The sequence below is a fragment of the Triticum dicoccoides genome, chromosome 4A, assembly GCF_002162155.2.
Source record: "Triticum dicoccoides isolate Atlit2015 ecotype Zavitan chromosome 4A, WEW_v2.0, whole genome shotgun sequence".
Classification (NCBI taxonomy): Eukaryota; Viridiplantae; Streptophyta; class Magnoliopsida; order Poales; family Poaceae; genus Triticum; species Triticum dicoccoides.
In genome coordinates, this window is record NC_041386.1 from 5,976,727 (window position 1) to 6,001,862 (window position 25,136).

The 25,136-nt window shown below is 43.2% G+C and overlaps 2 protein-coding genes across 2 annotated transcripts; one reads left to right on the top strand and one right to left on the bottom strand.

Annotated features, from left to right (window-relative positions):
- The first annotated feature begins 285 nt into the window (after positions 1-285).
- LOC119284544 lies at positions 286-1,749 on the top strand. The gene is made up of 2 exons (XM_037563674.1): positions 286-1,202; positions 1,287-1,749. The coding sequence occupies exons 1-2, from the start codon at positions 339-341 to the stop codon at positions 1,614-1,616; spliced, it is 1,194 nt and encodes a 397-aa protein (XP_037419571.1). The 5' UTR covers positions 286-338; the 3' UTR covers positions 1,617-1,749.
- Positions 1,750-3,673: 1,924 nt separating this feature from the next.
- On the bottom strand, positions 3,674-7,384 carry LOC119288491. Its single transcript, XM_037568101.1, has 7 exons — positions 7,087-7,384; positions 6,833-6,906; positions 6,645-6,707; positions 6,097-6,198; positions 5,927-5,992; positions 4,934-5,012; positions 3,674-4,831 (listed from the first exon to the last, which is right to left on the bottom strand). The coding sequence occupies exons 1-7, from the start codon at positions 7,382-7,384 to the stop codon at positions 3,921-3,923; spliced, it is 1,593 nt and encodes a 530-aa protein (XP_037423998.1). The 3' UTR covers positions 3,674-3,920.
- Positions 7,385-25,136: the final 17,752 nt, after the last annotated feature.

A 25,136-nucleotide genomic window follows, 5' to 3' on the forward strand; every position in this document is an offset into this window, starting at 1 on the left:
TAGTCTTTCTCCCCCTGAAGGCCAAGGTAGGGTATCTCGGGCTGAGAAACAAACTTTTTTTATGACTCTGTTTATTCGGTTTCTTCTCATTCAATGAAATGAAATCGGGGCGTGCCCCTCAATTCAAAAAAAAAAATCATTTGGGCGTTTCGTTTCGGACAGGCCCGCGCAAATTTTGGATAAGTTGGGTCGGCGGGAGATAATTTGGGCCCAAACCACGGGCCTCCTTGCTTGAGTCGGACCCGCTAAAATCGCCCGTCCCACTGAACCCTACCAGTCGCTCGCTGTCTCCCCCGGCATCGAGCACCGCCGCCGCCGGTCCCGACCCCAGCTCCGCGATGTCCGCCCTGACCCCATCGATCCTCCCCCGCGCCGCCTGTCCCGACCCCGTCTTCCCCGCAGCAATGGCCGGTGGCTTGCTGGCGGCGGCGACCCCGGCGGAACCTGAGTCCACCACAACCACCACCATTTCCTCCCTCGGCAAAGACCTGCTCCTCCACATCTTCCTCCGCCTGCCGAACCTGCCGGCCCTCGTCCGCGCCGCGCTCGCCTGCCGCACCTGGCTCGGCGCCGTCCGGTCCTCCCCGTCCTTCCGCCGCCTCTTCCACGCGCTCCACCCGGCGCCCCTCCTCGGGATCTTCCTCGAGACCGACGGCATCTGCATCCCCACCTTCGTCCCCGTGCGCCGCTTCGACCCCGACGTCGCCGTCTCCCTCCGCCGCGGCGACTTCTTCCTCACCTCCCTCCCCGCGGAGGGCGACGCGTCCCGCGGCTGGCTCCTCGACGACTGCCGCGGCGGGCGCGCCCTCCTCTGGAATGCGCTCCATGGTTCGCTCGCCGCTCTCAACCCGATGACCTGGGCCGTCGACTCCCTCCCGATGCCCCCCGTCGACTTCATGGCGGAGACCCGCAACTTCCTTGGTTTTCACCTCCTCTACTCCGACGAGAAGCCCTCCTCGTTTCGCGTGGTCTGCATCTGCGCTGACGCGTCCAGGGTTCGTGCCGCCGTCTTCTCGTCCGAAACGTGGGATTGGGCCATCAACCCGTGGGTGGAAATCGGTGGAAACAACAGCCTAAAGTGCAAGACTAGCACACTGGTGGGTGATTCTGTTTACTGGCCTTGCCACGGCGAAGCACACATGATAAGGATCGACGCCACGACCATGGATGTCACCACTGTGGATCTACCCTCTCAAGCGAAGGTGGAGTGGCACAATTGCAAGGCTGGGGAGACCAAGGATGGTGGACTCTGTATTGCTCATGTATCTGCTGATTTCCTCCTCCAGGTTTGGACCCATAGCGTGGATGGTGATGGGATTCAGAGCTGGATACCGCACAAGGCAATCTCTTTGGGTGCTCAAGTCGATCGCATTACTGAGGGCTTTCAGGGAGACCTCAAGGTTGTGCAAGTTAGGGATGGAACCGCTTACTTATCAAGAACAATGATGACCCCTTCTGGCTTACTCTGCTGCTGGTTTTTCTCCCTTTGCTTGGAGACTATGGAGCTTGACTTGCTGATTCAGGGGAGGTATGATGGTCGTGGCTATCCATACATTATGGCATGGCCTCCTTCTTTAGTTGGTGATGAAGCACCTGAACTTGAAGGTTCGGAGTGAAGTGTATGCAGTTGGTTGCCGTCGCGTATGAAGAAATGGTTGACAATTCGTGGGTATGATGAATGAACTGTTATCAAATGTACTTTGGAGTCGCATAAAACTATCTAGCTGGCTTTGAAAATTTGAGACAACATTTCTTCTATCTTCATTCAGTGTAATGGTTATTCACATAGAGATGTTTGGATGCATTGAAATTATTGGCACGATGCTGGAACTAATTAGTTATGCAAGTTTGGGTTTTCATCTGCTGCATACTTTCTGTGGAATACTGCTATGTTGCATTGCCTGCTAGGGCTCATTAAACAGTTTGTGTTTTTGAGAGAAACCAGGACTCGTAGTTCTTACTTCTGTGCCTAGAAAAGTAACTATAATTACCATGAATAAACTGAATTTTCGAGCATTCATCTGTGCTTCTAACAAGAATCGCTGTATACATACATATTACCGTTCTACTAGCAAGATCTGCTAGCTAATTGCCAATAGCAAGTTGTTTGTTTTCCTCTTTTTTACTGCACAACCTCTTCTGTTTAAGAATGCAAATTTTCTTATGCCGCATTTCTTTTATTGCACAATCTCTTCAGTTTTATGACTTGGTATGCTTGTATTTTCTGGTGGCTTAGTTGGGACTTTTTATAATTTGCATTTTAGTTAGCAACATTAAGCAGTTCATGCCTTGGAGGAATAGCTATCAAAGAATCCTTGAAGTGATTTTCATATATTTTGGGTAAAATGGACTCTAGTACACATACTTTAGTACTCCCTCGGTCCCTCCTAACAAAACTCCTCAATATCAAAATTTTACTCAAAATCAGCAAGTTTTGTGACTTGTCATTTTGAGCCTTTTTTTCTTCAATTTGATTGTTCTTGCTGCTTATGCCCAGCTAGTAGCATGGCTTAGCTTGTACTGAGCGTTTAACTAAAAATTTGGATATATTTCTCCCACCTAGATTTTGTGGTGGCTTATTGGTGATTTGATATACTTGTACTCATTTCACGATATTAGGCAGTTGGAGCCTTGATTTACTAGATAGGAGTATCTAATACTGTGAAACTGGTTGTTCATTTTCCCGCATCTATATGCTCATGTAGATATCTTTAGGAGTATGTTCTACAGGACTGGATATTAGGCAGCTGTAGCAATCTGGACTCACCTTCTGCCTTTTTCTATACACAAATACAACAATGTGGCACGTTCTGCCTTTCTTCTCAGAATATTATGCTGTCCTATTGAATTGATTGTTGTCAATTTAAGTTGTACCCATTGTTAGTGGCGTTGCAGCTTTTTTTTTTATTATTGAAAGGAATTTTGCTGATTGTTACTACCTCCGTCCTGGTTTACTGGCCCCATTCGTATTTTGTGTAAAATTTTGACCATAGATTTAACTAACAAAATGTCAATGAATGTCACCAAAGATTATATCATTGGATTCGACTTAAATCTATGGTCAAAATTTGACACTAAATACGAAGGGGGCCAATAAAACAGGACGGAGGTAGTACTACAGAGTTCTCTAGTATCCATGTAGTATATCCTTGTATGCGAGTGAACTCTTCTTGTTGGTAGTTGTGACGACTCCTACATGGACACATTTTGTAATTGATGTCCTTGCGTGGACTGTTGAATCGCGGACGAGGTCTAGGGAGCATACTGTTGTGAGCTAGGAGAACATGTCTTCTCTTTGATCTTAACTGAACTGGGTAATGTTGTTGTAAGTGGATATCTTGCTTGTTGCAAAGTCAGTAAGGTTGCACATGAGAGTGTGGTCTGAATGTGGCGGGCCTGTTGGGTGTACAGCGCTGAAACTGGATCAGAGAATGGGAAACAAAACGGCTCGAAGGCTGGGCGATCACTTTTTTCTTTTAAGTTACGCCTCTTTGCTTCTTACTTCTATCATGGGGAAAGTCGTCGATCTCTAAAACCCTGCGCCTTCCACAGATTTCTAAGAAGCCCGAGGAGTGTTTTCAGCGACCCTTAGGCCCCGCTTGGATCGTCGGTTTGCTCCTAAATACAACTACCAATAATTTCATTTTAGGAGCAACATGTAACAATAGCATCCTTCAACTGCACAAGATTACGATATAATCCATCAACTGCTCTACAAACTGTCTATTTGGTATAGACAAGTTTCAAGTCATCGAGACACATCACTGAGAACACGTGAGTCACAACCTTAAGGTGTTAACCAATCTTCAAGACTATAACTATATACAACTAACATGCCTGACTTTGTTGTGCCCTTGCGACAACATCAAACTGACCCAAAAAAAGCTGGGCAACTACTAGATGAAGTATGCACTCTGGTGTCAGTAGTCATCAAAAAGTTGAGAAAGCTGCTCATCAGTCCATTCTGGCACGGAAGCCACCATCTTATGACTGGAAGGTAATGTTCCGCCAGTGGCAGACATTGAGCAATTTTCTTGAGTTGGCTGGAGGGTTCCCGCACTTGCGCCATGGATGTCCTTTTGCTGATGCTCGGGCTTCCTGATCGGATTGTGGTCACCGAGGAAATCATCTGCTAGGTCATCCAGACCATTGCCATCAGAAAGCGATGCATCACTCTTAAGTTTTTTACTACGAGGCTGCATCAAATCATCGCCAGAGAGTTGCCTCAGATTTCCACTACAGGAAGCTTGCGAACAATCTCTGCTTCCAGCCATAACTGAGCTTCCACCTAGAATCGGCTGTGTGCATCTTGTGTCTGCATTCGGGTTTTGCTGCTGATGCTCATCCCTATTGTTGCTTTCACCATGTGTTCCACAATTACTACGAGAACCCTCAGCAACAGTTATCTCCTTGCTACTGGGAACCATCATTTCACCACCTGAGAGTTTTCTCATTATATCGTCAGCGGAACTTTTAGCTTCACTGCTTGTTCCATACTTGGGTACGCCTCCTCCTTGTTTCAGCTGGCAATTAGCTGGATTCATGCTAGAAATGATTTTCTGCAGCTGCTGGCTGGTGTTGAAGCCTGGCAAATTCTTTATTTGAGAACTTGAATCCATTTGCTCCATCCGTTTCTCGTGATGATTTTGTAGACGATGAGTATCTTTGTCTGTTCTCAGAATACTACTGTTAACAGCTTTTGCTGCACCACCATTATCACAAAGTAAGTCGACTATCCGGCCATCCTTGGTCCTCGAGAGCTTACTGAAGATCGCTGTCATTCCATCAGTTGTTTCCGCTCCAGCTTCCCTTTCCATGTTATCTCCTGGGCCTGCAAAACTCATTGTTACTTTGCATTTCACTATGGAAAGCACGGCAAATCACCATCAAATTTTATTTGGGGGATGAATAAAGAGGGAGATTTGTAAGTCACCAGGCTGTTGGCTTTGCCTTTCAGAATTACTTGATGGAACTGCTTGCTTACAAAGGGAGACACTGTCATTTTGCAGCACCTGGAAATGTGACCATCATTATGAGTTCATGACCTAAGATGAACTTCTGTGATGCAACAGCTACGATATAAAACAGCAATTCAAATCTGAGAAGATATCATCTAAAAAATGATGGCGAAAGATGATTACACAGTTTTCAGGTCCTGAGACTTGAGAAGCAATTAAATTCAGGTAATTGTGCTGACAAAACAAGTACCAGTGCATATAACTAGAACTCCGCTCTATCTTCTCTATTAATATAACCAGGTAATCCCTTTTTGCCACGTTTGGAAAAAAGAACTCCAATCTATGACACACATCCTTAATTTAAGTCTGAATAATTACATAAAAACATGGGCATCTAAGTGCAAGTAAGCTTCAATAGTGTTCTCTAATCTGCTTTATTAGTCACAGTTAGATTTTTATGGGACAGATTCTTACTTATAATGCATCTTATATTTTGTTCCTTCAAGTCTGTACAATATAACTTCTTCAAGTACCAGAAAGGGCAACCTAGTAAAATTCAGTCATAAAAATGATATAATTTTGTCAGACACCTCCACCAGGAGAATCCATCCATGAATTATTATGATAGTCCAAGTGCATAATAACTAATGAAACTTTAAGTGTAGAAGGGTATCAAAAACAAGCTAAGAGATCCCACTTTTCATTAGAAACAGTATATATATGAGTATATATAGCTACGCTAATATGAGCTCAAAGCAGTCCACCTTATTAAACCCAACCCGCACACACACGGTCACACCTATACGCACCTCGTAAGCAACCTTGACTTTGAGTATGTAGTAAACTAATTGCTTTGTATTATAATACATTACTTTATAGAAAAACTTAAGGAATGTGTAGCAAGATAACACGTAATTTGCCTACGTCAGCACCTATAAAAGTATAATATGTAAGTGTACGAACAATACCTTTTCAACGTTTTTCTGGGTAACATTCAGATAGCACACTGTACTAGAAGGGCGAAGAACAGCCACCTGAAATCGACAATAGATTCAACAGTGAAGCCAATTTCATGCCAGCAAAATAGAGTAATTTAATAACAGAAGTAACATTTTGTTCACAAGTTATATACCCTTACCTGTTTGAGAACAATGACAGACCCAACTGATAAACCCTTTGAAAGGTTTTCATTTGATAGAACTTTCTTGTGAACTGATGCATCAATAGTACCAGATGGGTCCTATTAAGAACAACTCGTTATTATTAAAAGACATGTTATTATTATCTTCTAATCAATCTTCTCCGGGCAAAACTAAGTTGTTGGAAACTCATTCAGATCAAAGTTACAACTCTCAAGACATGATGTAAGTATTGAAATATAATCTATCTGGCAAGCAAACATTAGCTTCTCCTTCAAATTATTTAGGAGAAAACAATGGTTCTCCCAAATGTCGTGACAAGGACTACTTTTCTGGTTAATCTTTATGCATAGAATAAATTCTGCAGTTACAACAAAAGAGAAATGCATCACTAACCATGGATTGGAATTTTTTCCAGTATCCAAATGAACTCAATGCAAAGAAAAAACTGACATTTCACATGGTAATCAGCGAAACTCAACGTCAATGCTACAGAATTACAAGAAACCAAACATAAATAACATTAGGCTGTGATGTTCATGGTCACCTTCAGATTCAGCATGAGATCGCCGTATCCATTTGGCGTGCACAGCGTCACCACCCCGACAACCTGATCACAACCAAGAACACTCGAACGAATCAATCCACCACAGAGATATCACCAGCAGTGGCAAAATGATACGTATGTTTTGGAGAAAGACAATAAACAAGGACAAGACAGGGGAGCGCACGCACCCGACATGCTCGATCTAATGCCCGGTCGACACGGATCTTCCCAATGCCTGGCTGCTGCCACCCGCGGTCTCCACCTGCGTTACAAACCACATCAGATGCTAATCACAGCAACAGCACTCGAACTGGCATTTGAAAATGCTGCCCGCCCTTTTCCATACTGAACTTGGGCATATGAAAGTTCCGAATCGAATCTCGTTCAGAACACGAAATGCAAAACCTTTGACGAAAAAAGGTTGCTATCAATTGCAGCTCACCGAGGTCCCGCAGCGCCCCGAGCCACGAGTCAAGCAGGAAGTCGGCGTCAGCGGCCTGGCCGTCCCCCCGATTCGCGGGGACGGATGATAGTGGGGAGCGGAGGCGCATCGCGTCCCGGACGGCGGAGGCGGAGGCGGGCCCGGGGATGCGCCGGTGGGAGGAACGCTGATGGGAAGTGGTGCTGGGGCGGCGGAGGGAGGAATGGGGGTTGAGGTTGCGGTGGCGGTGGCGGTGGAGGTGGAGGTCGGAGTCGTCGATGTCTCTTACCGAGGCGGCGCGGCGGGGCAGTTGGGCCATAGGCGACTGGTGATGGAGTACAGTAGTAGAAGGGTCCCTGAACCTGGCCAACGGCCCGTGCTTCGTGGGCTGGCCCACCCGGCATGGGGTTAAACGGGCCGTGTCTGGCCCGTGACACCCCTAGGGTTGTGCTCGTCCGCAGGGGCGAGGCCAACGTGTCGGCACGACGCCGACACGTTTAGCCGGAAATGCCTTCTTCCCCAGCATCATTCCTCCTCTTTCCTCCTCTCTCTCCTTTTCTTCTCCCTCGCCTGCCCTCATGGCATCATGAAAGCACAAGTGCTCCCTAGGGGGTTTTGATAATTGATGACAACATATCTCTTGTTGGACTAACATTTTTATCTAGCATGTTTCAGGTAAGTTCAACAATGGAATGACATGGACTAAAGGTTGTGGGAACTCCTTCAAGATGCTAAAAACACTTCATCTAGAAACTTTCACTCTTTTCCTTTTCGTTCTTTTTCTGCATATTTCCGCATCACATTCCTTGCAAATCCTTCAGCAAATTCATTGCAAATCTTTGTGAGATCTTACTTGACTAGTGAGCTGAGGTGACAAGTTTTTTTAACTCGGTTTCACCGACTTGCAAATCTCGGTTCAACCGAATCTTTTCGGTACCACCGAAATATGCCACTCGGTGCCACCGACTTTGCAATCAGAAAAACAGTTTGCCACTTGTTCTACGTTTCTTCTGATCCAGCTCCACTCAATGAATCTTGTCCTCCACAAGCATCACAATTTATTTCCTGCTTTGTACTGAATCTCAAGGACCAAACCTATTCGACGGATTCCAGGAAAAACCTTCTTCAAAATTGATGACAAAGGGGGAGAGAGAGATCACATCAAAGCTTATCATCAGGAAGAGAGAGATCACATCAAAAGCTTATCACCTACAAAGGAGAAAGTACTAAGGGGGAGAGAATACTCAAGGATCCCATATATTAAGGGGGAGAGAATACTCAAGGATCCCAGATGCTTGATGTTCAAGAGGAGAGATGCCACATGTCTTTTTAGAGAAAAGACATGTTCATATGAACTCATTTGAATTAAGTTCTATTCATATCTTTCAGCTCTGATTTTCTGTTTCCTATCTTCTTCCAATATCCCATGTACGATTCAGGGGGAGCAAGACACCTAAGGAAAAGAAATCAGTCAAATTCATTGCATATCTTTATTCTTGGGGACATGTTGAATTCAATGTGGTACCTTGTACTCACTCTCTACATGTCATCCCAGTCTTGGTATTCTTCTGGTTTCTATGGTTTGCTCTGGCTAGTGGATGTACCTGTGTTATCTAACCTTGTTTGTGCAGGTTCATTCCATCCTAAGCCAACTCAAGACCACAAGGTAAGTATATGCATCAAAATCATGAGTATGAGGAATTCTTGCTTATGTACATACTGTTTGCAAGAAGGACTCATGAGCATGAAGGTATTTTCCTTAATAATCTTTTGCTCTGATGCATATGGCCAAGATGCATGTAACACATTGCCTACTCTGTCATGGTTATGATCTCACATGCCTCTATATTTCATATTTACATGAGTGCATACATGTAGGGGGAGCCTATGCTCGTTACAGGTCCTTCCAAAGCTTTACTTGCTGTTCTTTATATCTTTATCTAAAGCTTTGATGTATGTTGCCATCAATTATCAAAAAGGGGGAGATTGAAAGCACAAGTGCTCCCTAGGTGGTTTTGATAATTGATGACAACATATCTCTTGTTGGACTAACATTTCTATCTAGCACGTTTCAGGTAAGTTCAACAATGGAGTGGCATGGACTAAAGGTTGTGGGAACTCCTTCAAGATGCTAAAGACAAAGGATTGGCTAAAGCTTCAAGCTCAAGACTCTTCATTTTACATTTTAGTGATCCAAGATCACATTGAGTCCATAGGAAAAGCCAATACTATCAAGGAGAGATGAGGTGTTGCTTAATGAGCCTCTTGCTTCATGTGCTTAATGATATGCTCCAAAATCCTCAGCTACTTTCCCACTTCCACATATGACCTAAACCCTAAGCCAAACTTGGTCCTACCGATTCTTCCTATCCGGCGCCACCGAGTTTCACTTGTCATTAGCCACTGCCAAACCCTAGCTATTTGGTTCTACCGATAAGGATCTCGGTCTCACCGAGATGGGATTGCAAACTCTCTGTTACCTATTGCAATATTCTCGGTCCCACTGAGATATGCAATCGGTCCCACCGAGATTGCAATGTAAACTCAGTGTTTCCCCTTTGTAACTTTTCGGTCTCACCGAGTTCCACTCGGTCTCACCGAAAGAGCAAATCGGTCCCACCGAGTTTGCCTGGCCAACTCTCTGGTTAGCTAATTACCAAATTCGGTCGCACCGAGTTTGTGTAATCGGTCTCACCGAGATTACGTTATGCCCAAACCCTAACCGAATCGGTCCTACCGAGTTGCATGTCAGTCCCACCGAAATTCCTAACGGTCACTAGGTTTACTATTTCGGTCAGACCGAGTTTTCTGATTCGGTCCCACCGAGATTGGTAAATTGTGTGTAACGGTTGGATTTTGTGTGGAGGCTATATATACCCCTCCACCTCTTTCTCATTTAGTGAGAGAGCCATCAGAACACACACACCATTCCAACTCATATGTTCTGAGAGAGAACCACCTACTCATGTGTTGAGACCAAGACATTCAATTCCTACCATATTAATCTTGATCTCTAGCCTTCCCAAGTTGCTTTCCACTCAAATCTTCTTTCCACCAAATCCAAATCCTATGAGAGAGAGTTGAGTGTTGGGGAGACTATCGTTTGAAGCACAAGAGCAAGGAGTTCATTACCTACACACCATTTGTTACTTCTTGGAGAGTGGTGTCTCCTAGATTGGCTAGGTGTCACTTGAGAGCCTCCGACAAGATTGTGGAGTTGAACCAAGGAGTTTGTAAGGGCAAGGAGATCGCCTACTTCGTGAAGATCTACCGCTAGTGAGGCAAGTCCTTCATGGGCGATGGCCGTGGTGGGATAGACAAGGTTGCTTCTTCGTGGACCCTTTGTGGGTGGTTGCTTCTTCATGGGCCCTTTGTGGGTGGAGCCCTGTGTGGACTCGCGCAACCGTTGCCCTTGGGTGGAGCCCTGTGTGGACTCACGCAACCGTTACCCTTCGTGGGTTGAAGTCTCCATCAACGTGGATGTAGGATAGCACCACCTATCCGAACCACGGGAAAAACATCCGTGTCTCCAATTGCGTTTGATCTCTCTAAACCCTTCCCTTTACATTCTTGCAAGTTGCATGATTTACATTCCGCTGCTCATATACTCTTTGCATGCTTGCTTGATATGTATTGCGCATGCTGAAATTGTGAATAAACCCCACTTAAACCGAAAAAGCTTAAAGATTGCAACTTTAGCACTAAGTGTCTAATCACCCCCCCTTTAGACACATCTACTTCTAGATCCTACAAGTGGTATCAGAGCTTTGGTCTCCATTGCCTTGGTTTAATCACCATTGGAGGAAGATGGATGTGTCTACTCTAGGGAGTCTTAGACATAGAGTGCCTATTCTTGATGGAAAGTATTTTCATGAGTGGAAAAATGAGATGCTTGTAATCTTCAATCAATATTATTTGAACAAGTATATTACTAGCCCTTGTGCACCCCATATTGATCCCTTGCATCCTACCCTATATGAAGATATTGACATGATTCGCAATCTTAGAACTATTGAGCTCATCATTAGAGGTTTGCCCAAAGATTTGATTGCTAGTTTGCCTACTCAAAATTGCGCCTATACTGTATGGAAATTTCTTGAGGAACGGTTTCCCAATCACTCCTTGAAAACTTTGGATGAAATTCTCCATAAATCTATTGCCTTGAGTAAAATGAACTCTAGTGATCCTAGTTTTGGTAAATGTCTTCTTGAACTTGCCAATCTTAAGCATGCTAAAGGAGATGTTGGAATCATTAATGATATCATACTCAAAGCTATAAGAATTCATAAAAGTAACCACTTTGATCATCTATCTAATGAATTACCCTCTCTAGGAAATGATGAGTCACAAGATCATGATGAACATGAATATTATGATGATGATAGTGACTCCGATCTTGATAATGCAATGAGGCATTTTGGTCTTATGGCAAATCTTCGGGGATATGAATCAGGAGGAAAGGAATGGGTCCTTGATAGTGGATGCACTGATCATATGACCGGAGATGAAGAGATGTTCCGTGAACTTGCTGAAAACAACGGCCCTCGAAAATATGTCACCTTTGGTGATAATTCAAAGGGTAAACTGGTTGGCCTTGGTAAGGTGGCCATCTCACATGATAGTTCCATTCAAAATGTCATGCTCGTTGAATCTCTTGGCTACAACTTACTTTCAGTATCTAGACTTGCTGATTTCGGTTTGAATGTCCTATTTACTGAGGTAGATTGCCAAGTATTTCGTCGAGACAATCATAAAATGGTCTTTACGGGTATGCGTAGAGGTGATCTTTACATTGTCGATTTCTCTAAAAAGGCACAAACTAAAACTTGCTTTGTTGCTAAATCCTCAAAAGGTTGGTTGTGGCATAGACGACTAGGTCACGTTGGCATGAGAAACCTTGACAAGCTTATTAAAGGAAATCATATCCTTGGAGTTAACGATGTCATATTTGATAAGGATAGACTTTGCAGTGCTTGTCAAGCAGGTAAACAGGTTGGAGGAAGACATCCTGTGAAGAACATCATGACCACAAAGAGGCCACTCGAGCTGCTTCACATGGATCTTTTTGGTCCCAACGCCTACAAGAGTCTCGGTGGAAATTCTTTTGGTCTAGTTATAGTTGATGATTTTTCAATATTTACGTGGGTGTTCTTTCTTAATGACAAGTCGCAGGTCCAGAAGATCTTCAGAAACTTCGCTAGGAAGGCCCAAAATCAGTTTGATGTGAAGATCAAGAAGGTTCGGAGTGACAACGGAACGGAGTTCAAGAACGCAAATGTGGACACCTTTCTTGACGAAGAAGGGATTTCACACGAGTTCTCGGCTACGTACACACCTCAACAAAATGGAGTTGTTGAGAGGAAGAACTGGACGCTCATCGAAATGGCAAGAACGATGCTTGATGAATACAAGACGCCAAAGCACTTTTGGGCAGAAGCGGTTGAGACAGCTTGTCACGCAACAAATCGCTTATATCTTCACAAGCTACTCGGCAAGACGGCATACGAGCTCCTCACCGGTAACAAGCCTCAAGTTGGATACTTTCAAGTATTCGTCTCAAAGTGCTACATTCTTGACAAGCATCATCGTTCAAAGTTTGCTCCTAAATCTCATGAAGGTGTTCTACTTGGTTATGGCTCAAACTCTCACACTTACCGTGTCTACAACAATTTCACCCGAAAGGTTGAAGAGATGGTAGATGTGAAGTTTGATGAATCTAATGGCTCGCAAGTAGAGCAATTGCCAATTGATGTAGGAGACAAAGACCCTTCGGAAGCAATTCAAGACTTGTCCATTGGCAAAATTCGTCCAACGGAGGTGAAGGAGAGTACTTCATCCGTCCAAGTGGAAGCTTCTACTTCACAACAAGGTGAACCAAGAATCGACACGGAAGCATCCACAAGTGGGACACACCAAGATGAAGAAAACGAGGAAGTACGTCAAGATGAACATCAACAACCTCCTTCTCCACCACGACAAGAGAACGACGACGTCAACAATGAAGAAGGCCAAGAATAAGAACAAGATGAAGAAGATGTTCAACGAAGACCCAAGCAAAAGCTCTCACGAGTTCAAGCAAGAATTGCCAAAGATCATCCAGTCGAGCAAATCCTCAATGATATACAAACCGGGAGAATCACTCGCTCAAGAACTCGTTTAGCTAACTTTTGTGAAAACTATTCATTCATCTCTAGCATTGAACCAATGAAGGTTGAAGAAGCATTGGAAGATCCGGATTGGATAAACGCTATGCATGAAGAGCTACATAATTTCGAGAGAAACCAAGTTTGGACATTGGTTGAGAAGCCCGCCAACAACCACAACATCATTGGTACTAAATGGGTGTTTCGCAACAAGCAAGATGAAGATGGAAAAGTGGTCCGCAACAAAGCACGTCTCGTCGCCCAAGGATACACACAAGTCGAAGGTATGGACTATGGTGAGACGTATGCTCCCGTTGCTAGACTTGAGTCCATTCGCATCTTACTTGCCTATGCTAATCACCATAATATCACCTTGTACCAAATGGACATTAAAAGTGCTTTTCTAAATGGAGAAATAGAGGAGGAAGTTTATGTCAAACAACCTCCCGGCTTTGTCAATCCTAAGAAACCAAATCATGTTTACAAACTTCACAAAGCTCTTTATGGTCTTAAAGAAGCTCCTAGAGCATGGTATAAATGCTTGACCAAGTTCCTTACTACAAGTGGTTTTGAAATTGGTAAAATTGATTCTACTCTTTTTACTAAAAAGGTTAATGGAGAACTATTTGTATGCCAAATTTATGTTGATGACATCATATTTGGTTCAACTAACCCTCTCTTCAGTGAAAAGTTTGGAAAGCTAATGTCAGAGAAGTTTGAGATGTCTATGATGAGCGAACTCAAATTCTTTCTCGGGTTACAAATCAAGCAAACTAAGGAAGGTACATTTGTCTCTCAAACAAAGTACACCAAGGACTTATTCAAGAAGTTCAATATGTAAGAATGCAAAGGTATGTCTACACACATGCCTACTAGTGGACATAATGATTTGACCAAAGATGGTGAACCTGTTGATCAAAAAGTTTGTCGCTCTATGATTGGTTCATTGTTATACCTATGTGCTTCACGTCCCGATATTATGCTAAGTGTGTGCATGTGTGCACGATATCAAGCTGCTCCTAAAGATTGTCATCTTAAGGCTGTGAAAAGGATAGTGAGATATTTAATCCATACACCAAATTTTGGCATTTGGTATCCTAAGAGGTCTTCTTTTGATCTTGTTGGCTATTCCGACTCAGATTATGCCGGAGACAAGGTTGATAGAAAGTCCACTTCGGGTACTTGTCAATTTCTTGGTAGATCTCTTGTGTCTTGGTCTTCCAAGAAACAAAACTCGGTATCCTTATCCACCGCCGAAGCGGAATACATTGCCGCTGGTTCATGTTGTGCTCAATTACTTTGGATGACCCAAACTCTTAAAGATTATGGGATTTATGTGAAACATGTTCCACTGCTTTGTGACAATAAAAGTGCTATCAAAATTGGTCATAATCCTGTACAATATTCTCGAACTAAGCATATTGAAGTTCGCCATCATTTCATTCGAGATCATGTTGCTAAGGGTGACATCAATCTTAAGCATGTTCGCACCGATAAGCAATTAGCGGATATATTCACTAAACCGCTTGATGGGAAAGTGTTTTGCAGGTTGAGAGGAGAATTGAACATCATTGATGCTTCGAACTTGGAGTAGAAACTCCATTGGATACATGCAAGACATGAGCTTATAACTAATCCATGATGTATCTCTTATGATAACTATCTTATGTCTTGGGTATATTTGCACCTTGCATGTTGTCTAACCCATGTACGTGCTTGGTTGAATCTAATTCCATGAGATTGCGACTCACTCACATCTTGAGCAATCTCTACAAGACCAAGACTCTACACAATAGTGGTTGAAGACAAGGAAGCACAAAACCATTCAAACATATCCTTTGACAAATTCTATGTTAAGCTTCATGATTGTCATTTTTGGATACACAAGTGCTCTTCCTTGCAAGAACTAACCCATGTAGGTAGATGAACTCAAACTCCAAGTGGTGCTCCCAACTCTTGATGAACTACATCAACCCTGAGCACCCACACAAGTTCAACTACATGAGCAAGAACCACATCACCACCCAAGGTATGTTATTCCATCTTAGAGAAGCTTTACTCCAAGACATGAGTCAAATCAACTCAACAAGATGTGAATACATCAAGATGCTTAAACGAAAAATGGTAACCCCATTTTGGGCTTAAACGATGAGTATGACCTATGATCAAGTGTTCTCACTTGACTCCTAAGTCAATATACTCTAACATAGGTAACTATGTCACCGCCCAATTCTAGATGAAGTTCTCTTGTGTTCTTTTCTGAGTTATTGCATTTGTTCCTTGCATATTTGTTTCCTTCTCTCTCACACACAAAAAAACACTTCATCTAGAAACTTTCACTCTTTTCCTTTTCGTTCTTTTTCTGCATATTTCCGCATCACATTCCTTGCAAATCCTTCAGCAAATTCATTGCAAATCTTTGTGAGATCTTACTTGACTAGTGAGCTGAGGTGACAAGTTTTTTTTAACTCGGTTTCACCGACTTGCAAATCTCGGTTCAACCGAATCTTTTTGGTACCACCGAAATATGCCACTCGGTGCCACCGACTTTGCAATCAGAAAAACAGTTTGCCACTTGTTCTACATTTCTTCTGATCCAACTCCACTCAATGAATCTTGTCCTCCACAAGCATCACAATTTATTCCCTGCTTTGTACTGAATCTCAAGGACCAAACCTATTCGACGGATTCCAGGAAAAACCTTCTTGGAAATTGATGTCAAAGGGGGAGAGAGAGATCACATCAAAGCTTATCATCAGGAAGAGAGAGATCACATCAAAAGCTTATCACCTACAAAGGAGAAAGTACTAAGGGGGAGAGAATACTCAAGAATCCCATATATTAAGGGGGAGAGAATACTCAAGGATCCCAGATGCTTGATGTTCAAGAGGAGAGATGCCACATGTCTTTTTGGGGGAAAGACATGTTCATATGAACTCATTTGAATTAAGTTCTATTCATATCTTTCAGCTCTGATTTTCTGTTTCCTATCTTCTCCCAATATCCCATGTACGATTCAGGGGGAGCAAGACACCTAAGGAAAAGAAATCAGTCAAATTCATTGCATATCTTTATTCTTGGGGACATGTTGAATTCAATGTGGTACCTTGTACTCACTCTCTACTTGTCATCCCAGTCTTGGTATTCTTGTGGTTTCTATGGTTTGCTCTGGCTAGTGGATGTACCTGTGTTATCTAACCTTGTTTGTGCAGGTTCATTCCATCCTAAGCCAACTCAAGACCACAAGGTAAGTATATGCATCAAAATCATGAGTATGAGGAATTCTTGCTTATGTACATACTGTTTGCAAGAAGGACTCATGAGCATGAAGGTATTTTCCTTGATAATCTTTTGCTCTGATGCATATGGCCAAGATGCATGTAACACATTGCCTACTCTGTCATGGTTATGATCTCACATGCCTCTATATTTCATATTTACATGAGTGCATACATGTAGGGGGAGCCTATGCTTGTTACAGGTCCTTCCAAAGCTTTACTTGTTGTTCTTTATATCTTTATCTAAAGCTTTGATGTATGTTGCCATCAATTATCAAAAAGGGGGAGATTGAAAGCACAAGTGCTCCCTAGGTGGTTTTGATAATTGATGACAACATATCTCTTGTTGGACTAACATTTCTATCTAGCACGTTTCAGGTAAGTTCAACAATGGAGTGGTATGGACTAAAGGTTGTGGGAACTCCTTCAAGATGCTAAGGACAAAGGATTGGCTAAAGCTTCAAGCTCAAGACTCTTCATTTTACATTTTAGTGATCCAAGATCACATTGAGTCCATAGGAAAAGCCAATACTATCAAGGAGGGATGAGGTGTTGCTTAATGAGCCTCTTGCTTCATGTGCTTAATGATATGCTCCAAAATCCTCAGCTACTTTCCCACTTCCACATATGACCTAAACCCTAAGCCAAACTCGGTCCTACCGATTCTTCCTATCCGGCGCCACCGAGTTTCACTTGTCATTAGCCACTGCCAAACCCTAGCTATTCGGTTCTACCGATAAGGATCTCGGTCTCACCGAGATGGGATTGCAAACTCTCTGTTACCTATTGCAATATTCTCGGTCCCACCGAGATATGCAATCGGTCCCACCGAGATTGCAATGTAAACTCAGTGTTTCCCCTTTGTAACTTTTCGGTCTCACCGAGTTCCACTCGGTCTCACCGAAAGAGCAAATCGGTCCCACCGAGTTTGCCTGACCAACTCTCTGGTTAGCTAATTACCAAATTCGGTCGTACCGAGTTTGTGTAATCGGTCTCACTGAGATTACGTTATGCCCAAACCCTAACCGAATCGGTCCTACCGAGTTGCATGTGAGTCCCACCGAAATTCCTAACGGTCACTAGGTTTACTATTTCGGTCAGACCGAGTTTTCTGATTCGGTCCCACCGAGATTGGTAAATTGTGTGTAACGGTTGGATTTTGTGTGGAGGCTATATATACCCCTCCACCTCTTTCTCATTTAGTGAGAGAGCCATCAGAACACACACACCATTCCAACTCATATGTTCTGAGAGAGAACCACCTACTCATGTGTTGAGACCAAGACATTCCATTCCTACCATATGAATCTTGATCTCTAGCCTTCTCAAGTTGCTTTCCACTCAAATCTTCTTTCCACCAAATCCAAATCCTATGAGAGAGAGTTGAGTGTTGGGGAGACTATCGTTTGAAGCACAAGAGCAAGGAGTTCATTACCTACACACCATTTGTTACTTCTTGGAGAGTGGTGTCTCCTAGATTGGCTAGGTGTCACTTGGGAGCCTCCGACAAGATTGTGGAGTTGAACCAAGGAGTTTGTAAGGGCAAGGAGATCGCCTACTTCGTGAAGATCTACCGCTAGTGAGGCAAGTCCTTCGTGGGCGATGGCCATGGTGGGATAGACAAGGTTGCTTCTTCGTGGACCCTTTGTGGGTGGTTGCTTCTTCATGGGCCCTTTGTGGGTGGAGCCCTGTGTGGACTCGCGCAACCGTTGCCCTTGGGTGGAGCCCTGTGTGGACTCACGCAACCGTTATCCTTCGTGGGTTGAAGTCTCCATCAACGTGGATGTAGGATAGCACCACCTATCCGAACCACGGGAAAAACATCCGTGTCTCCAATTACGTTTGATCTCTCCAAACCCTTCCCTTTACATTCTTGCAAGCTGCATGATTTACATTCCGCTGCTCATATACTCTTTGCATGCTTGCTTGATATGTATTGCATATGCTGAAATTGTGAATAAACCCCACTTAAACCGAAAAAGCTTAAAGATTGCAACTTTAGCACTAAGTGTCTAATCACCCCCCCCTTTAGACACATCTACTTCTAGATCCTACACATCGCTGCGCCGTTCAAGCCGCTTCAGGTCGCCCTACACGACCAGCCGCTTCCCGCCGAAGTTCCAGGCGCCCAAATCAAGTCGCCCTTTGCGTCGTTCTTGGTGAATCTGGCGAGATCTGGCCAGAAATTATGTCGTCGGCGCCCGCTTTGCCTCCTATAGTCGGAAGATGACCACGGCCCGAAGTAATTGGGCCAAAAAGGTCACACGACCCATAAGGGATAAATGTGCCACGGGTCGACACATTTAACTATGCTTTTATTATGGAGAGAGTTGAGCTTTGATCGGTTGTTACGTTTGGAAACGGACCTGGTGGGAATTAAATGGAAGTACATTCTGAATAGCGGCTTGAAGAACAAAGAAAGCGATGCAATGGTAAAAAAAACCTTCAGCGGAATGACAACAAGCGATGCTACGCTAGACATGGGGAAGAGAAGATAACGAAGAAATGAAGTGAAGTGGGTAGGATTTGATGAGGTGGCTAGATGATGATGTGGACGGGATGCATGTTGAGAGAATAGATAGTAGTGGAAATCAACTTAAGAATGTAAGTTCAAAAAAAAAACTTCTTAAGAATGTAAGATGTGTCATGCCTGGGGCACGAGGTGATACATACGTGCTAGCACAACATGACCTGTTTATAAACAGGCCGCTGCTGCTGTGCGTGGACCGACATGTTGGCCAGGATTGAGGGTCCCGTTGGACCTTACATAAGGACCCGAAAAACTAAAAAATACACATTAATCCCTCAAATTTGTATAGAAGACCCCAAAGAGAGAGAAAATATGCAATTGGGTTTTAATCTGCTCCTGAACAGAATCGATCTCGATGTCACCAGGACGAAACCACTTAGCTCGACAAAACCTTGCACGATACCACACGACGAACTCCACCCTTGAGTAGCATTGCCTCCTCTTCCGCATCATGGCAGGGAAGAATAAAGTGGGTCGCCTTTTGGCTAGTGAATACAATAGATCGTCGGAGGGGGACGACAATTGGCCACCTTGGGCATCGTAGCTCCTCTAGAACCAGCACCGTTGACGCGCTTGAATCTCATTTGCAGCATCCAGCATTCCGTATCTCCTTCATCACACGCCCATCGCCATGATGGAATCAACCATCAAAGAAGAGCTAGAGGCCCTCTGCTAGATTAGGGTCGAATACCAATCTTGCTAGAAACTCATATCGGGCAAGACACCACATGAGGAACCCGAGCCATGCTAGGATCTTCCTCCAAATCCCTTGTCATCACCTAATGGCAAGAGAAAAGAGGGGGGAGACTTATGTGGTGGCTCGCCTTGGTACATCAACACACTTATTAAGAGAGCTAACGCCACATATATGGCTCCCTGTTCGCCTCCATCATGGAGGAACACCACATCGACGACCATCACTTGTTGCATGCTAGTAAAGTTGGACAACACTTCAATGACTCGTCAAGATGGCATGTCTAGTCATATGCCTCCATCCTAGACTACTATATACAGAATACCCGAACTCCCCCCTCCCTCCTCCGCCACGTAAAGACTGTGAGGTCGAAGGGGGGAATCCCCCCTATTGGCGATTTCAAGTTTTTCCTCGCCATATAGAAAAAGCTTAGTCAAAATATATTCTAAGCACGGGTTGAACCATCATGGGTGGGCCGGTCCGATAGGGGCAAGAAGAAGGAAATTCTCATAGGATTCGATCTGAGTTCACTTGGTGGTTACAAGGTAAGGCGCCTAAAGCTGGCCAGTAAGCTTGGCTTTCTTGTCATACAAATGAAAAAAATCATCCCATTTGAAATCTATTATGTAACAAAAAAGTTGAACCAATGTTGAACTTTGCCTGATGAAAACCTGAATTATCAAAAACTCAATGGTTTGGTCCTCGGACTGGTTTTGAAAACACTATGGTTCTACTGGTTTTTATGCCTCGGCTCTATGAATTTTATTGTTTTTTTCTATGATTTTCTCTACCGTTTTTCTGTTTCTGTTTATTTTTCCCTTTTCGTTGCTTTTCTACTCATTTTCCATTTTTCTTTATTTATTTCCCCTTTTTGCTTTTTCTCTTTCTCCTTTTTATATTTTTCTTTTCTTTTTAAAATTCATAAACATCATTTTAAATTTATCAACATTTTTTAATTCAAGAACATTTTAAAATGTTGTGAACATTTAAAAACAATGTGAACACTTTTAATTCAAGAACATTTTTTAAAAATTTGCTGAGTTTTTAATTCAGAAACATTTTATTAAATCAATATTTTTCAAAATTTGGGAACATTTTCATAATTTGCAAACTGTTTTAATAATTTGGGATAAATACTTTCCGAACATATGATTTACGTGAACAGTTTTTATCTGTGAAAACCGGATAAAAACACAGGGAACACCCGGAAAAACATGGTTGGAGGGAACAAAACAGGTTCGGATCATACGCAAGAGGAGAGGCAATGGGCGTCATTATGGAAAGGTTCTTGTACCCTCAAAGATCCAAGTACTTCTATGGTGATTTGCTAATCCCGACAGGCATATGAAGGAGGATAGCAAGTGCCTTGTGTGTGGACAAGATGATTCGTGGAGACAATCAATTATCGAATGCACTATGTCAAAATATGTCTGTTGGGCGCAGCATTAGTACAGACACAAGCGCTCATATACACGCGCATATACTTACGTCTATGAACGCACACACGCACACCCTATCCCTATGAGCACCTCCGAGAGACTGAGCCGGCATATCATTTTGAGATTTACGAAGTCACCGTAGGCGCCTCGTCGTCGACGGGAACGTCTCCTCCCACTGAAAACGTATCGCTGGAAATCCAGAAATAAATCCAGAAATAATGCGAGCACCAGGGTTTGAACCCTGGTGGGTTGGGGATACCACTGTCCACCTAACCAACTCAACCACAGGTTGATTCGCAAAGGGCACTAGGTTTTGAGCAAGTACAATAAGATAGTGTAAGCAAACTATAAGAATTTAAATATAATATGTGTACTTAGTTAAAGGAGAGTGAAGAGAAGCAGATTGTATATTAGTAGCCAGTTGCAGCACGTGCCCACAAAATTTTGTGAGAAAAGAAGATGGACCAAGTAGTGATAAAGTAGTAAATGTCTATAACTAATTATTGTATGAGTTGACTTTTAGGTTGACTATAGTTTACAAGGCTACCTGTTGCTATAGCCAACAGTTGACTCTACTAGTATTAACCATGCTCGATCGGTTTCTGATTATTTTTCGAGTACTCTCTTCGTTTGAAATTACTTGTCTTGGAAATTGATGTATCTAAAACTAAAATACGTTTAGATATATTTATTTTTGCGACAAGTAATTTCGAATGAAAGAGGTACTTCTATACGTGTGCTACCTTCTATCTGATTTTGTACAACACATGTTAACGGCCATTAATCAGTTTCGTTGCATGGGTTGCAGTCATCTATTTTTTTAGCATAAAAAAATGGACCCGAAGATGTCCGTGTGCATAGTGATTTGGATATTCTTTTGCTGCCATGATATTTTTTTTAGGTTCTATTTTGCCACAGATTTTTATCTTCTTGTTCAGTGTCTCACCTATAACAAAAATATATTCATGTACATCAATATTAATTCGCAACCGTTAGTTATTAATCCCTCCGTACCTATTTATATGGCAATGATCATCGATTTGACCAATAAAACGCGAATTATATATCACAAAAACTATACCGATCAATTCATACGCAATTTCTATTTATGACACATACTTAATATATTTTGGATGCAATCAACCTTCATCTCACCTTTTAATTTGCATGTCTTTTTTCGAGGACAAAAACAAGAATATAAAGTTCCAGTCATTTTTATTTCATGTTTGAAAGTCTTTTTTCCCCTATGTTTCTTTTCTGGCATGTTTGTATATAAAGGAACCTACGCGGGAGGACTCTCTATGGGGCATTTTTACATGGAACATTAGCTACGAAACCTCTTTTTGGCGCGTGCACCCTTCTGTTTATAAAATTTATTTGTCATTCTATTTGTGGCTGCACTCTAGTTCTCAGTTTTCTTCAGTCATTCATTCTACTTTAATTATTAACTTTCCATACATGTTCATGTTCAGTGACGCATTCCTAAAATTTAGGTGTTGTCCAGTTCCTGTCTCCCCTTTCAGATACAAGGTCTAAATTTTCTTTGCTTGCAAACTGTGTCTAACATACAATACATAGGGGAGTGATAGATCCTGGTATGCAGGAACATGTGGAAAAAAAACGAGATTATCCAGAACTAGCCCTTGAAGGCATATTTTTATAAAAGAAACTCTAAGCACCATGAATCACTTCGTGACTCGAACCCGAGTGGGCTAGATAGCTCTATGCTATCCTAACCAACAGGATGACACCCTGTTCTCACATGAAGGAACATGTGGGTGGGGGTAGGGGTACATGAGTTGATCCCCCATTGGGTGGCTGCATGTGGTTGCGGTCCGGATCGCAAGCAACATCACTCCCAATTGCTTGTCCCGGATCAGCCTAGGGAAGAAGAAGAAGAACATGATCGTGAATGGGGGAAGGAAGCAAAGCACACTCTTTGTTCTGTGTGTTAATAACGGGTTCGCATGCGGCTCGCTAGGGAGAGGCTGGTGCAATCGTTAGAATGTCCAAGAGGGAGAGTGGGGGTAGGGAATTCGACCTGAAACTAGAATGAAAACAGTTGGATTTTGTGTGCTAAGTCTGGACTGAGTAGACAAGAAAGACACGTGTGAACACATGACTGGGCTAAAATACGACCTAAAATGAATTGAAAATCAGACATATGATAATTAGATTGTCCCTTAGATGTATACGTGATGTGAGCTATTTTGCTTAAAAACATGAACACATGAGAAATCTCGGGAAAAAAGATTTAACAGGAAGAATCACTTTCGATTTATGTACACATGTGAGGAAATATATTTAAAGCAAAATATTTTTGGTTCACATACTTCTGTTTTGGGAAAACAAAGATTTTGTGGGGAGGATATGGGTTGAGGAGATCCTGTGCAGTAACTTTACGCCGTATTGCCAATGACAGTGACCATATCTGCGGTACAGTTAAAGCAGAGGATCTGGACCCACATGAAATATCTTCAAAATAAATATATTTTGGATTCACACGCATATATTTGCCCAGCATTTATAACTTTCCATATATTCCACCGGCCTTTTGGCTATAAAATGAGCCCTCGGCCTCTCTTCTCCCCACGCACACATCTTTCTTATAGTATCTCGTTCGTTTAGTTGCAGGTCAAGATCCAATGGATCAGTGACGAGAAGAAGCGAAAGAACACTGAGAAGAGGCGCCTTCTTGGGCTGCAGAAGACAGCCCGCAAGCTTGGCGTCCCGCTCTGCTTCGTGGTGTACTGCCATGAGGTGGTTTGGTCGTCGCCGGAGGTGTCGTCGTCTTTTCACAGTGGTATAAGGAGTTGACAGGGTCAATGCATGTGTTAGACAACACGGGCTTCCTCTAAAAGATGGTGGACAAGATGAAAGAGGAGTTGCTCATCGGTCATAGTTCTTGGGATGGTCCATGAGCAGCTCCCCTTTCATCTTGATCTCGATCTTTTCAAGGGAGCTTGTGTCATATAACACACGCTTTAACCTTATCAGGTCTTTATACTGTTGCAGCAGGACGGCGGCCGTCTTCGAAGACGACCAAACCACTGGCTCGACCTTTGTCATGGTAGTACATCACGAGGCATAGCGGAATGTTGCAGACGACGGTAATGACTCGAGTACTAGTAGCTCTACTACTAGTAGTAGTACTACTCCTTTCATTCCATAATGTAGTGCTTTTTCTATCTTCGTGCTTCAACTTTGACCGTAAATTTAATTAGTAAGACCGATTGCAGCGGGAGCAAAAATTATATCAGTGAATTCGTATTTGAAAGAAGTTTTCAATTATATATTTTTTTCTCCTGTCGCAATTGGTCTCGTTGGTTAAATTTATGGTCAAAATTGAACCTCGAGAAACGCGGGCGCAATATATTTTGGAATGAAGGGAATACTTTTTTATTCCAAAGGCCACCCTGCGTGTCATCGGCCCTTACCTTGGCCATGGTTGCCATCAAGATCAAGCTCGTCGTGGACAGGTTATGGGTGCGCGTCCTGTTTGCCGACGCTGTCCGACTTTGTCGACGTTCTTCTCACCTTCTTGACGCTCCCCCTCTCCGCCGTTCAGCTCGCCGCAGGAGTGTCCTCGCCTGGTTGTTTGGCAAACCTCTGCGCCAGCGTCCACCACCTGGGTGAGTCCTGCCATGGCATGCTTCTCAGGCCTACCCACGCCGAAGAGTTTGGGTCTGTATCCCACGGACTTTCTTCAGATTACAAGATTTTTCTCATTCGTGATGTTTATGTGTCGGTCATATCTTCATAGGAAATGTATTGTACGCGCGCAGGTGCAGCTCCCTTCGTGCTCCCGGTGAAGTATTCGTTCCATAAAGGATTCGGTGACATTGGCAGCACTTCCGACAGTTCCGATGAACGAATAGTATGGTTTGAGGTGATGAAGGGAGTTGACCAAGACGATGATTACAACATAGGCATTTTTCTTCTTTCAGAAAACTTTCGATCTACTCACACTAGTAGAAAACAGGGTTT